Genomic DNA, 15,731 nt, shown 5'->3' with positions numbered 1-15,731 from the left:
GGAGGTGGGGTGTACAGACCGGTAGGTGACAGACCCCACGGCCGGGTTTAGTAAACACCGGGCGGAAGTTCGGCTACTGTTATTGCATACTGCCAAAATATTTGGACAAATTTTACTTTGATGCTTTGGCAGCGTTGTTATTGAAACTGTCATGGCAATAATGCCCTTTGAATTTGAATTTTTTAAGACAACAGTATTAAGCCCTGAATTGCACTGAGACATTAAAGCCCCTATACTGCAGAAAACTGGTTTTGCCTTGTCTTGGCATTGATTGAGCAATATGAAACGATATTTATGTGCAGGGAAATTATGAGGTTGTTGTGACTTACCGTTTTGCATTCATATTGCATTCTTTAGAGAGATTAACATAGCTAAGTGTGACAGGTGACTTGCAACATGACCTCTTGGTATTGCAAGTCTATCCATCCTTGAAGAGGGATCCCTCCTCTGATGTGCTTCCTGAGGTTTATCCCATCGTTTTCCTGACAACATTTATCCTGTGGGGATTTTCCTCATCCAAAGGATAGGGGGTGTCACCTTGAATATAATGTGACTGTAAAACCTTTTGGGACTAAATTGACAAATGTGCCGTTTCTGGTTGTCACTCAGCAAATAAATCTTTGCATGGTCCTCCAAAGTACAAGGGGAGGCAGAAGAATTCCCATGGTGGAAATAATGTTGCGTTTGCATAGGAAAGCACTGGAAAAATTGTTATCGATTAATTGCCACTAAGACAAAATACAACCACTTTTGGCCACAACACAAAAAAATATTCTACAATAGAAGTGAGAGGTGAAAGCTTCATTGCCCCCCCCCCCAACTAGCTTCTGCCATAACCATGTCCTGCCAGTTGCCAGCAGCAAAAGTAGGGACTCCTTTTCATTGGAAAATGGTTGTCAATGGTCTTTCATTCAGACGTGAGAGCTGATTAGACAGCGAGGATGTACTGATGCTAATTTTCACTGCCATTCCAAGAACTAAACTTTGAAATGCCTTAAGTAGTATATTTTTTGTCATTAAAGGTAGAACGAGTATATAGACTCATACAAAAAATAATCCCTCTCAATCATCACTTATGACCCACTAGACGTGTTTGGCGGTGTCTGTATCTGCACAGACTCTGGTCCTCTGCCTGTAATTTCTTAGTTTGCTGTGTAGGGGTCGTTTCTGGGCGGTAACCATTGGTCAGTGGGAAAAGACGTAGCGACCAGGTGCCAGACCGAGATCGTAAGCATGCATCCAAGAGGAAGCTACGACAATGGTGGACACAGTGCCGAAAAGACGCGAATATTTCAAGGGGAAACGTCAAGCGGTCAAAGCTCGTTCCAAAATGAGAGTGAATCTGGGGTTGGTGTTCACCTGCTGGCGAGCGTCAAAGGAGAGGATGGGGATGAAGAACGACGCAGAGTTGGCCTGTACACTGGGATGTGATCTGGAAACTGTAGTCAGGGGGCGTGTCCTTCTGGTGATGTTGAGCCAGGGAGGAGGGGACAACTTTGAATGTTGTGTTTACAAACCAACAAATCCCACTCGTTGGACCTTTTAGAATGATCCAAGAATGATGAATGACGCCTTGTTTTGAATTTTCAATTCAACACATTCAGTCTTGATAGAATATATTACATCGACAGCTTTTTTATTTGCTAAGGTTTGGTTTGTTGGTGGAATCGCTTGCAATTGTTATAGTTAATAACATTTTCAGTTTTTATGAACCTGAAGACAACGGTGTTGACACATTGATGTTCACTGTGAGCAGCGTTCAGATCCAACTCTCACCTCTGTCATGTTGTGGACAAAAGTGTTGAGTTGCGGCTTAATATTTTGGTGTTTAGTCTTAATGCTGTTGTGTTGTGGGTTAATGTTGTGTTGCAACTAAATGCTGTTGTGTTGCATTTTAGTACTGCTATGTTATTGATTTTTCTTAGCTTTACAAGTGTCATTGGTTTATGGCTTAATATCACCATGCTGTAAGATATTACTATGGTGTTGAAAAAAAAATCTGCTTCCTAAATGCTGTTGTGTGATGAAGCACTGCTGGGCCATTATACAGTACGTTTCTTTCCAAATGTTCAGAAAACAATGAAAATAATATCACGATATTTTTAAATGAATGCCTCAATATTGACAATGCGATGATATTTTGAGGATGAATCAATTTATACTTTCACTAGTTACTTAAACACAAGGACATTTTCAAAAATGATCATTAGTAATGTGAATATGATGACCAAGTGAGTAAAGGCACTAATTGTTCATTTCACTCAGCTTAAATTGTTTATTAAGTTCAGAAAATTATTGCACTTGACTGTAACAGAGCCTTTAAGACCAGAGAAAGACAACATTTAAGCTATATCACGATATTACGATAACCTAAATCTCAAACAATATCTAGTCTCATATTACAATATTGATATTATATCGATATATTGCTCAGCTCGAAATGAAAAAAGCTTAGTCGAAGTGTAGCTTAAGTGTAAGATAGACATCCATCACATCTTGACTCACAATGTGGCTTAAATGAGCTTAAATGAGCATACATAGATCAGACAAAACATTAAACCACTGACAGGTAAGTGAATAACATTGATTACCTCATTACAATGGCGCCTGTCAAGGGGTGAGATATATTAGGCAGCAAGTGAACAGTCAGTTCTTGAAGTTGATGTGTTGGAAGCAGGAAAAATGGGTGGGTATAAGGATCTGAGGATCCTTATACCCAATTTGGTCTTTGACAATGACCAAATTGTGATGACTAGATAACTGGGTCAAAGCGTCTCCAAAACAGCAGGTCTTGTGGAGTGTTCCCAGTGTGCACTGATCAGTACCTACCAAAAGTGGTCCAAGGAAGGACAAACGGTGAACTGGCGACAGGGTCATGAGCCCCCAAGGCTCGTTGATGTGCATGGGGAGCGAAGGCTAGCCCGTCTGGTCTGATCCCACAGAAGAGCTACTGTAGCTCAAATTGCTGAAAAGGTTAATGCTGCCTACGATAAGACAGGTGTCAGAACATACAGTACATCACAGCTTACTGTGAATGGGGCTACGTAGCCACAGACCAGTCAGAGTGCCCATGATAACCCGTCCACTGCCGAAAGCATCTACAATGGGCATGCGAGCGTCAGAACTGGACCATGGAACAATGGAAGAGGGTGGCCTGGTCTGATAAATCACATTTTCTTTTACATCATGTGGACTGCCGGGTGCGTGTGTCATTTACCTGGGGAAGAGATGGCACCAGGATACACCATGGGATGAAGGTAAGCCGGCGGAGGCAGTGTGATGTTCTCCTGGGAAACCTCAAGTGTTGGCGTTCATGTGGATTTTACCTTGACACGTACCACCTACCTAAACATTGTTGCAGACCACGTACACCCCTTCATGGCAACTGTATTCCCTGATGGCAGTGGCCTCAGGTGGTTTTAATGTTTTTGTTGATCGGTGTATATCTTTATGGTGCTGGTCTGCAGTAGCAGTGCCAGTAGTAATCTTCTATGTGAGTCAGGGAGGAAACAAAGAAGAAGAGAAGGGTGAGAAAACCCACAACATCCTCACTGCAATTTCCCCTCTTTCACAAATTAGTTTATCTGCTTTCTAGCTATTTCTCTCTGTCTTGTCTAGCTCTCTATTAATCTTCCTTCTCTGATTAGCTTTCTTTTACACATGCATCTCACTCTTTATGTTCCCCTTTTCCTTCCCATTCACAGACTGAAAGAAGTGCTGACATTCTTACTGTATGGGTAGATGAAGGCACATGAAAGGGCCAGTGGAGGTTACTTCTAATGAACTCAGTTTTTCACTTTAGATGGAGCAGAATGTGGGCTGACTGATGGGAAATACTCTGCCTTTAGAGGATGAACATTGATCTCGGTTGACAGAGTAAGAGTACAATAGGTCGCCTCTGCAGGGATGTAATGCTTGACAGCTTGAAAAAAAACTCATATCACAGTATGCCACAGAGTGACCCAGGGAATTTCAGCATATTATGTGTGTAGACAAAGGGGGGGGGGGCGGCAGGTGGGCTGTTCAACCTACTCCAAAAAACATCCATTATCCAAACCGCTTATCCTGCTCAGGGTTGCGGGGATGCTGGAGCCTATCTCAGCAGTCAATGGGTGGCAGGTGGAGAGACACCCTGGACAGGCCGCCAGTCCGTCAAAAAGGTCCAAAAAATCTTAGCGTGGCAGTAGACGATTTTTTTTGTTTTGTTGCTTTAACTTAAGTAAATGTTGATTGCACGGTGTAATGGCTATAGAATGATGACACCATCGACGTTTAGATTGGTTCCTTATAAGCCTTGCTTTGTAATTTGTGATATTGTGCTATACAAATAAGATTGACTTGACTTGACTATGAAATTTTGTCTGCCACCGGGTACAATCTTGCAGTAAGTGAAGGCTTAACTTGCAGTACAAATGAAGTGCGTCAACCATTGTGCAACCAGAAGAAGATAGAGCTTTTGTTTTCCCCAGTAGCTATTGGTAGCTATCCCCAGAAGTGGAAACGGCGGACGGTGAAACAACCGAAGTGACAGTGGAAACGCTACCCGGGAAGAGAACAGGAACCCCGTTGACGGAAGAGGCAAAGAAGGTGAAGAGGGAGTGATAGAAATAGAGGTAAAACAAGAGTGAACCTCGGACGGGCAGTCATTTGATGGAGTGAGCTCCAGTGTTGTACTGAACTCTGTTTCCCTGTCGAGATCTGTTTCCACCTAGCCAGACGAAAGCGTTCACATGGAAACAGTTTAGCTATCAGTTATGATTAGGTTAAGGTAAGTGTCAGGTTAAGCTTAGGGTTAGGTTAAGGTTAGGTTGGGGTTAGGTTAAGGTTAATCAATTGTCCGGTGTTGTGTCTATAGGGCAGTAGCCTCGGTGGGCCACTGGAGGTCAATATTGCACTGTCTAGTCCAGCACCGGTCTATTCCCCTGAGAGTTGAGCAATTGTTGCTGTTTGTCCCTTACAGGACACTGTATGCTGATATGTGTTCCATGTGTGATGCCATCTTTCTTTCATTTTTTGACTACCTCGTAACTATGGTACATGGTGGCCCGTGGCATCCCAAAAATATTTAAATTAAAAACACCCACCTGTTCAGCTAGTTTGTTAATTTAGATGTTGAACTACATTTTGGTGTGATTTTTGAGAAGTGGGCGCTTGTGACTTCTATGTTAATATTTGCCATAATGTTTGCTAGCTTGCAGTGTACCAGTGTAGTGCCTACTCAGTGGAAATGGTGAAGAGTTAGCTTTTTAACTGTCTGTTATCTATCTCATGTTATTTTATTTATTTTTACACTACATCATATGTTATGGATGTCTTATTTAATTTAAACATGCAGTGATTTGTTGTTTTCAGTGTTAGATTCTTATTTTGCACCATGTACTTTTGCAATGGAACATGAAAACATATTTCAAGAGGAGGGAGGAGCACAGGGTGACATATAAGAGCGGAGAAAAGTGCACACAGGTGGACTATATCTTATAGTCCATGGGCCAGAGCCCAAAATTTCCTATTTCGGTACACTCAAGGTGGCAAAACTTACTTATAATTTTTGAAAGGATCCATGTCTGTAGATGATATTTTGGTATGATAACCATTCTTGAGTGGCAGCTGTATCACAGTTATCAGCTCATGAAGTTAACCACCCCCTAAAGTAAATTGCATTTTAGACGCTGGTGCATATCCTGGTTTAGCCTCATGGTCAGGACATTTTTCAATGTTCTATAATATTGTCTTTGGTATCATTTTAAAGGGGACCTTCTTAGCTTTCATTCAAGCCCTGTTGTGGATATTTCTCACAAATATAGAGGTCACTTGAGCTCTTCAACCCGTCAATAACACACATCTTTCTGCAATGTTCGCCTAAACTATATACTTTCTTTTAGCCCTGTGGCATCTAGGAATATCAGGGACACAAAACACAAAAACTGGAATACTCACAGGACTGTAAAGATTCAGGAAATGTATAATATACCCATACTATTTCATTGTGTGAGGTGATTGTGAACCTTAAATTAGAAGGGCATTATTACTAAGAAACTAACTAGACCAAAGCCAGTTAGTCCATGGGTCAGACCAGATATCGATATCACCCAAGGTGACACAACTTCACTGGTGCCATTTTATTTGGTACACTAACAGAAGTAAAATAATACATGATAACCTTTCCAAATGAGCAGCTATTTCATTTTTCTTTCAGGAAACCTGTTTCTGTGCCTCTCACGATTGTGTATTTGCCCAGATTTTTACAAATATAGCATTTCAACACCCCTGGTACTGATTAGCCTAGCTTAAACTCTGGGACAGTTCTTAGTTGGCCAACAACCAAGGATAACCAGTACTGTGTACTTCCATTCATTGTGCTAAGCTAGGCTAACGTGCAGCCAGATAGCTTTCTACTAAACACATATAGAGGAAACTGGTATCTATCTTCTTGTCTCACTCTGGAGAAGATTGTAAGCTAATTTCCCATAATGTTAGCATGTTCTTTTAATGTATATGTTAATATGATTAGTTAAAGTGGCTACGAGGAACTTTCATCTTGTGTTGATTTTAGCGGCCTCATGTGGACAAAATACAGCTGTTGCATAGCAACTAGGTAATGTATCTATTTGTGGCTATGTAAGATAAATAACGGTAATATGACGCTGGTGAAGCAAAGTAAACTTTGTTTTAGTAGTGTTCATACACCTAAGTTACATGTATTTGTTTGTATGTGGCAGGTGAAAACTGACTGAATATGGCCACTGGTGAACAAGCAAGTTTTTACCCAATACCAAAGCGCCCACGGGTGGAGTGCATTATCCACTGTTCTGATGATACAGATAAGCTGGTTTCACTACAAAGTGTCGACTCATGGAGAACTCTGCTCAGGGCAGCTCAGATACGAAATCATGCACCAGTTTTGAAACTGGCAAAAGACATTCCTGAGGGACAGATTCCAGCAATCTACTACCACAGAAAGTGTCGCAGTATCTTCACTATGAAGCAAATTCTTGATGGCCTCCTTGCAAAAGAAAAGAAAAGTTGTGTCTCTGCTGAAGAGAAACAATCTAAGAGAGTAGCTCGACATGCTCCAAGTACATCTAGGACTTATGATGCAGAGTGCATATTTTGTCAGAAAAACAGCAAATATTCCAAGAGACAGAATACGAGAGAAGTACTGGTGCAGTGTCGAGAACTGCGAGCTGATGCAAAGATCAGGAGTGCAGCCACAAAGAAAAGGGACAGCAGAATCCTTGCCATTGTGAGTAGAGACCTTGTAGCAGCTGAAGGGCACTACCACAGGTCATGCTATAGACTTTACACCAAAGAAGAGGTTTCCAAAGGAGAGGTTGCCAGCAATGAAGATGATGATGCTGCAGCCCAGTATGAAGCTGCTGTGAATAAGGCATACAATGAGCTGTTCCTCTTCATCAGGATGGAGCTTTTTGGCAATCCTCAAGTGATGACAATGACTGATCTCTCTTCTAGACTGGTAGCTTCAATGAACTCCCAAGGCATTGCCCAAGTCAAGGAATCAACCAAGAAGCACATAAGGCGAAACCTGGAGAGTGAGTTTGCTGGAGCCTTGCAGATATTCCCTGATGAGAAAGGAAAATTCCTCCTCTATCCCGATAACTTGTCCATGAGGGAACTTGCCAAAGAAAATCAGTCTCTCAAAAGGGAGCTGCAGACCCTGAAAAGTGTCAGTGCACAAGATGTTATAGCCAAAGCAGCCATCAAATTGAGAGCAGACATTAAAAGTCAAGATGTTCCTCAAACTTGGCTGCCTGAAGTCAAACCAGAAGCAGAATGTCCTACCATTCCAGAGTCGCTCATTATCTTCCTGTACTCTCTACTCACAGGCTCAAATGATCCTGATCATGCATCCCAGAGAGTGCAGTGCCTTCTGCAGTCATTTGGCCATGACATAGTATATGCAGTGACATGTGGAAATACCAAGCCTTCCAAGCACATTGTTCTGCCATTCAGTGTCAAATCGTTGACAGGAAATGTAGAGTTGATAAACATCCTCAACCGACTTGGTCACAGTGTGTCCTATTCACAGATGGAAGAGATCAACACTGCCCTGTGTCTCCAGAAACTCTCATCATCAGGGAGTGGCATTGCCCTTCCAGCTAACATCCATCCTGGCATATTCACAACTTTAGCCTGGGACAATATCGACCGTCTTGAAGAAACTGTCAGTGGTGAGGGAACATCTCACAGAGTCAATGGGATTGCTGTGCAAGCAAAGCCAGTCAACCCACTTCCTGTCCAACCCATGCCCACTGTTCCCAAAACAAAGAAGAGAAGCATTGATGGACCCCCACCAATGTTACCAACTTACAATGCTGGACAACGGGTAGGGCCACCACAAAGCAAAAAGTCAGATGCCGATACTGCAGCCAATACTAAGCTTGCCAGAGAGAAAAACCTTCTTTGGGTCCTAGCACGCATGTCACAACAAGAAGAACAGTCAGTCAGCAACTGGACAGGCTTCAACATCCTTACTCGAGGAGAGATGACGGTCATCCCCGACAATATAGGCTATCTGCCTACCATCAATGCTCCAGCGACACAAATGTCTACTGTCAACGAGGTGCTTAACCAGTCACTGAGCATCATGCAGTGCTTAGGCCTGAGGAAGATTGTCTGTGTCTTTGACCAAGCCCTGTATGCGAAGGCTGTCGAGATCACATGGAAACACCATGACAAGTTCCATGATATCATCGTTAGGCTTGGGGTATTCCACACCATCTGCACACTGCTGGCAATAATAGGAAAGCATTTCCAAGATGCTGGACTCAAAGACCTCTGCATTGAGTCTGGCATGATTGCAGAAGGCTCAATTGCTGGTGTTATGGATGGCCGCAAGTACAACAGGGCAGTGCGACTACACAAGCTCCTGTATGAGGCTCTCATGCGACTGACCTTGAATGGTTTCCTGTCCTGATTGGAAGAAACTCACAGGAATGACATGGTTCACCTGAATGAGACACTGAAGACCATTGACAGCCTTGGGAAAGAAGCCTCACAACATGCTTTGAAGGAGGTCCTCGAGAACAGCTCTTGTACACGCATCATGGATCTATTTGAAGTCTACCGTGAGTTATGTAGAAGGCGCAATCTGAAAGGGATTGGAGATTGTAAGGTGGTGACAGGACAACATAGGTAGGCTGCATCGGATAGTGGTCTGTAGGATTACTTTGGAGACCAAGAAGAGGAAGAGAGTGAAGGCAGAGCCAAGGATCTAATGAAGGAAATTGAAAAAGGAAAACTGTTGTGGGGAGTTCAGGGAGGAGTTAAAACAGGCACTGGATGGTAGTGAAGAGTTGCCAGATGGCTGGGCAACCACTGCAGAAATAGTGAGGGAGACAGCTAGGAAGGTACTTGGTGTGTCATCAGGACAGAGGAAGGAAGACAAGGACAATTGGTGGTGGAATGTGAAAGTACAGCAAAGTATACAGAGGAAGAGGTTGGCAAAGAAGTGAGACAGTCAGGGAGATGAAGAAAGTAGACAAGAGTACAAGGAGATGCAGTGTAAAGTGAAGAGAGAGGTGGCAAAGGAAAAGGTGTATGGTGAGTTGTATCAGAGGTTAGACACTAAGGAAGGAGAAAAGGACTTGTACCGATGGGCTAGACCAGGGGTGGCTAACCATGTGCCACGGAGAGCCATGTGTATGCAGGTTTTCATTCCAGCCAGACTCCACACCAGGTGATTTCACTGATTAGCAACCTTCAACCAAAGAAGAAGAAGTATCAGTGAAATCACCTGGTGTGGAGTGGGGTTGGAATGAAAACCTGCATACACATGGCTCTCCGCGGCACATGGTTAGCCACCGCTGGGCTAGACAGAGGGACCAAGCTGGGAAGGATGTGCAGCAGGTTAGGGCAATCAAGGATAGAGATGGAAATGTGCTGACAAGTGAGGAGAGTGTGTTGAGAAGGTGGAAGGAGTACTTTGAGGGGCTGATGAATGAAGAAAATGAGAGAGAGAGAGAACGTTGGATGATGTAGGGATAGTGAATCAGGAAGTGCGGTGGATTAGCAAGGAGGAAGTGAGGGCAGCTATGAAGAAGATGAAGAGCAAGAGGCAGTTGGTCCAGGTGACATACCTGTGGGGGTATGGAGATCTTTAGGAGAGATGGCAGTGGAGTTTTTAACTAAATTGTTTAACACAATCTTGGAAAGTGAGAGGATACCTGAGGAGTGAAGAAGATGTATATACTGGTACAGACTTTCAAGAATAAGGGCGATGTGCAGAACTGTAGCAACTACAAAGTTGATCAGCCACAGCATGAAGACATGGGAAAGAGTAATAGAAGCTAGGCTAAGAGGAGAGGCGATGATTACCAAGCAGCAGTATGGTTTCCTGCCATGAAAGATCACTACAGATGCTATGTTTGCTTTGAGAATGTTGATTGAGAAGTACAGAGAAGGCCAGAAGGAGTTATATTGTGTCTTTGTGGATTTAGAGAAAGCATATGACAGAATGCCGAGAGAGGAGGTGTGGTATTGTATGAGGAAGTCGGGAGTTGCAGAGAAGTATGTAGAAGTTGTGCAGGATATGTAGGAGGAAAGTGTGACAGTGGTGAGCTGTGCAGTTGGAATGACAACTGGATTCAAGGTGGCGGTGGGATTACATCAAGGATTAGCTCTGAGCCCTTTCTTGATTGCATGGTGAGGGAAAGGTTGACGGATGAGATCAGGCAGGAGTCTCTGTGGACTATGATGTTTGCAGATGACATTGTGATCTGTAGCGCGAGTAGGGTGCAGGTTGAGGAGAGCCTGGAGAGGTGGAGGTATGCACTGAGGAGAGGAGGAATGAAAGTCAGTGGGAGCAAGGCAGAATACATATGCGTGAATGAGAGGGAGGACGGGAATGGTGAGGATGCAAGGAGTAGAGGTGACGAAAGCATATGAGTTTACTTGGGGTCAACTGTCCAAAGTAACACGGAATGCAGAAGAGAGGTGAAGCAGAGAGTGCAGGCAGGGTGGAGTGGTTGGAGAGGAGTGTCAGGAGTGATTTGCGACAGAAGGGTACCAGCAAGAGTTTAAGGGAAGGTTTAAAAGATGGTTGTAAGACCAGCTATCTTCTATGGTTTGGAGACAGTGGCACTGACGAAAAGACAGGAGGCGGAGCTGGAGGTGGCAGAGTTGAAGATGGTAAGATTTTCATTGGGAGCGACGAAGAAGGACAGGATTAGGAATGAGTATATTAGAGGGATAACTCAGGTTGGATGGTTTGGAGACAAGGCAAGAAAGGCAAGATTGAGATGGCTTGGACATACAGTGCATCCGGAAAGTATTCACACCCCTTCACTTTCCCCACATTTGTTATGTTACAGCCTTATTCCAAAATGGATTAAATTCCTTTTTTTTCTCATCAATCTACATACAATACCCCATAATGTCAAAGCAAAAAAAGGTTTTGTAGAAATTTTTGCAAATTTATTAAAAATAAAAAACTGAAATATTGCATGTACATAAGTATTCACACCCTTTACTCAGTACTTGGTTGAGGCACCCTTGGCAGCGATTACAGCCTCAAGTCTTCTTGGGTATGAAGCTACAAGCTTGGCACACCTATATTTGGGTTATTTCTCCCATTCTTCTCTGCAGATCCTCTCGAGCTCTGTAAGGTTAGATGGGGAGCGTCGCTGCACAGCTATTTTCTGGTCTTTCCAGAGATGTTCAATGGGGTTCAAGTCTGGGCTCTGGCTGGGCCACTCAAGGACATTCACAGACTTGTCCCGAAGCCACTCCTTCATTGTCTTGGCTGTGTGCTTAGGGTCATTGTCGTGTTGAAAGGTAAACCTTCGCCCCAGTCTGAGGTCCTGAGCGCTCTGGAGCAGGTTTTCATCAAGGATCTCTCTGTACTTTGCTCCATTAATCTTTCCCTCGATCCTGACTAGTCTCCCAGTTCCTGCCGCTGAAAAACATCCCCACAGCATGATACTGCCACCACCATGCTTCACTGTAGGGATGATATTAGCAAGGTGATGAGAGGTGCCTGGTTTCCTCCAGACGTGACGTTTGGCATTCAGGCCAAAGAGTTCAATCTTGGTTTCATCAGACCAGAGAATCTTGTTTCTCATGGTCTGAGAGTCCTTTAGGTGCTTTCTGGCAAACTCCAAGCAGGCTGTAATGTGCCTTTTACTGAGCAGAGGCTTCCGTCTGGCCATTCTACCATAAAGGCCTGATTGGTGGAGTGCTGCAGAGATGGTTGTCCGTCTGGAAGGTTCTCCCATCTCCACAGAGGAACGCTGGAGCTCTGTCAGAGTGACCATCAGGTTCTTGGTCACCTCCCTGACCGAGGCCCTTCTCCCCTGATTGCTCAGTTTGGCTGGGCGGCCAGCTCTAGGAAGAGTCCTGGTGGATCCAAACTTCTTCCATTTACGAATGATGGAGACCACTATGCTCTTCGGGACCTTCAAAGCTGTAGAAATTGTTTTGTATCCTTCCCCAGATCTGTGCCTCGATACAATCCTGTCTCGGAGGTCCACAGACAATTCCTTTGACTTCAAGGCTTGGTTTCTGCTCTGACATGCACTGTCAACAGTGGGACCTTATATAGACAGGTGTGTGCCTTTCCAAATCATGTCCAATCAATTGAATTTACTACAGGTGGACTCCAATCAAGATGTAGAAACATCTCAAGGATGATCAGTGAAAACAGAATGAACCTGAGCTCAATTTTGAGTGTCATAGCGAAGGGTGTGAATACTTATGTACATGCAATATTTCAGTTTTTTATTTTTAATAAATTTGCAAAAATTCCTACAAAACCTTTTTGACTTTGTCATTATGGGGAATTGTGTGTAGATTGATGAGGGAAAAAAAGGAATTTAATCAATTTTGGAATAAGGCTGTAACATAACAAAATGTGGGCAAAGTGAAGGGGTGTGAATACTTTCCGGATGCACTGTATGTGGAGGAGAGATGCTGGGTATATTGGGAGAAGGATGCTGAATATGGAGCTGCCAGGCAAGAGCAAAAGAGGAAGGCCAAAGAGGAGGTTTATGGATGTGGTGAGAGAGAACATGCAGGTGGCTGGTGTGACAGAGGAAGATGCAGAGGACTGGAAGAGATGGAAACAGATGATCCGCTGTGGCGACCCCTAATGGGAGCAGCCAAAAGTAGTAGTAGACTTTTGCAATGGAACATGTTTTCTAAACTTTGAGTTTGTTTGACTACCTCGTAAGCTTATGGACCAGCAGCTGTTGTGAGCGAATAAAGTGCCACCCGGTCTCAACCACAATTCAGAACCCCTGTGTCCGACGCTTTCTTCTCTCCACACAACACCCTACTACACACCGCAGAATCCCAAAATAACATAATAATAACATAACTATCTATACTGATAACAGCTAGCATGCAGAGCTAAAGACTAATAATGAAGAGTTTAATAGGCTAATAATTAGCAGTTAGTGAACACCGAATAAGCATTCAAACTGCACAGTATATGAATGATAGTCACTGTAACCGTCACTAATCAATTAACATTCATTGTACAAGGATATAAAAACAGAAGACGAGTGACTGTAATACACATAAAGAGTAGCTAGCAGAATGCAGCAAAACAACTCTAACAGGCTATTATAAGCTAGTGGCTAGCTCCGAATCATGTCACGTAAACGGACGGAAATAACAACTACCGCTGCAGAATACGATCATGGCTAAATATAAACTCTAACGGTGTGTAAGAGAAACATGAAAGAATATTTAACTTGCATTACATGGACACGCACATTAAACGAGATGTCCATCAGACGTCACCGTGATCCGAGGTGAGTGAGGTCTTGCTGTCATCTGCATGTCTCACTCACTGTTGTGTTAGTGGACACAGTTCACATAAACAGAGCATCAGGCAAGGAGATATGGGGATAAACACAGAGGAATAGTCGTTTTTATAGGCGCAAACAATAAAAACACTTAGAAACGCCAGGGGCAAAAAGTTGTCTACAGCCGCTTTAAGTGCATTAAATGAAACTAACCAGCAGTTGTCTTAGGAATACAATAGGCTCATAGTCACTACCATGTGCTGTTTTGAAGCCTAAAATATCCATGACATAGGTCAAGCACCGGCTTGCATAAGATATCCTGGGAAGAATAAAAGTCCTTTTTTGTGGGAAAAAAGGTCTACCCCTGTTAGCAGCCTGACTACAGCCCAACCTGCATATGTTGTCAAGATTTGATGTTTTTGTGTTTCAATATTTGTGTAACTGTGTTTGTGTGTGTGTGAGGTTGTGGAAGTGATGGGAAGTTGCCAGGTGACATGTAAAAAGGCAAGCAACTAAAGTGCGGCCTTATTTAGTTGGCGATAAACCCAAAGTGGACGCTCAAAAATTACATGATTGAGCGGAACCAATTTTCCCACCACACTAAACAAAGGTCTCGTATTTTAAAAGAGCCCACTGCTGTCCTGGAGATGCTTACTCTGTTGTTGGGCCAAATGGTGAATCATTAAAATTTCCATATGCATTTCAAACTTTTTCTTTGTCTATCCTTCATGTTAAAGCAAACATCTAGCCTAATGCAGATTTGACATAAGATTTCTATGATTGGGCATCCAGGTGGCATAGCGGTCTATTCCGTTGCCTACCAACACGGGGATCGCCGGTTTGAATCCCCGCGTTACCTCTGGCTTGGTTGGGTGTCCCTACAGACACAATTGGCCATATCTGTGGGGGAAGCCGGATGTGGGTATGTGTCCTGGTCACTGCACTAGCACCTCCCTTGGTCAGTTGGGACGTCTGTTCAGGGGGAAGAGGGAACTGGGGGGAATAACGTGATCCTCCCATGCGCTACGGTCCCCCTGGCGAACCTCCTCACTGTCAGGTGAAAAGAAGCAGCTGGTGACTCCACATGTATCGCAGGAGGCATGTGGTAGTCTGCAGCCCTCTCCAGATCAGCAGAGGGGAGTGGAGCAGCCACCGGGACAGCTCGGAAGAGTGGGGTAATTGGCCGGATCCAATTGGGGAGAAAAAGGGAGGGGGAAGTGATTTCTATGATCTTAGACATAGCTTTGTATGAGTATGCATTAATAAATTTGAAAACGTGAAAAAAAAAACATTAAAAAAAACAAAGACATAAGTTGTAGATAACTAAGCAAACTTTGGGTTATACGTTTGTCTCTGCCCATGTTTAGATAATAAGCCAGGCTGAAGGCCAGCAGAAAAACCTGGTGAACTCTATCGAATCCCTGCCTCCGCGAGGTGGACCTATCTCCTCTCTGGATGAGGTAAGAGACCAGACTGAGACCATCATGGCCTGACAACATTATCATTAAGAGTGTAACGATCCCTCATTGACAGTTTTACAAGTTTGACCATTGTAGTTGTCCAGCCTTATTGGCTGCACATACCTGCTCCATAGCCGCTCCTGTATGTTACTCATTCTCTGCTATCCAATCTTGAGAACTTCAGGTATATGATCAAGACGACTTAGTTAAGACCAGCATTTTTTGATGAAATTTGTAAGGTCAAAAAAAGGGCAGTGAAAGCATCACTTAACTAAAACCTAATCAAGTTTTCTATAACAGATTGTTGAAACAGGTTACTCATTAGAAACAGTCATTTAAAATAGCCTCAAACGTATTCTTTTGGATCCAGCACCAATTCGGGTTTCCAAAGGGTTCTGCTTGTTGAAATCTTCTCTCATTTTTATAAAGCTGATGAAGGAAACAAAATCATGATCATGCATTAGAAACACAGAGCTGATGGGCATCCAAGTAGTGTAGTGGTCTA

The 15,731-nt window shown here is 43.5% G+C and overlaps 1 protein-coding gene across 1 annotated transcript in view; it reads left to right on the top strand.

Moving 5' to 3' along the window:
* The window catches only part of LOC130118497 (oxysterol-binding protein-related protein 10-like), a 133,306-nt gene that overhangs the window by 49,395 nt on the left and 68,180 nt on the right, over positions 1–15,731 (top strand). Inside the window, exon 6 of the mRNA XM_056286950.1 lies at positions 15,134–15,226. Within this exon, the coding sequence (XP_056142925.1) occupies positions 15,134–15,226 (93 nt within the window). The remainder of the gene's footprint in view (positions 1–15,133; positions 15,227–15,731) is intronic.

The sequence above is a fragment of the Lampris incognitus genome, chromosome 9 (assembly GCF_029633865.1).
Source record: "Lampris incognitus isolate fLamInc1 chromosome 9, fLamInc1.hap2, whole genome shotgun sequence".
NCBI classification, from domain to species: domain Eukaryota; kingdom Metazoa; phylum Chordata; class Actinopteri; order Lampriformes; family Lampridae; genus Lampris; species Lampris incognitus.
This window is presented reverse-complemented; position numbering and strand designations above follow the sequence as displayed.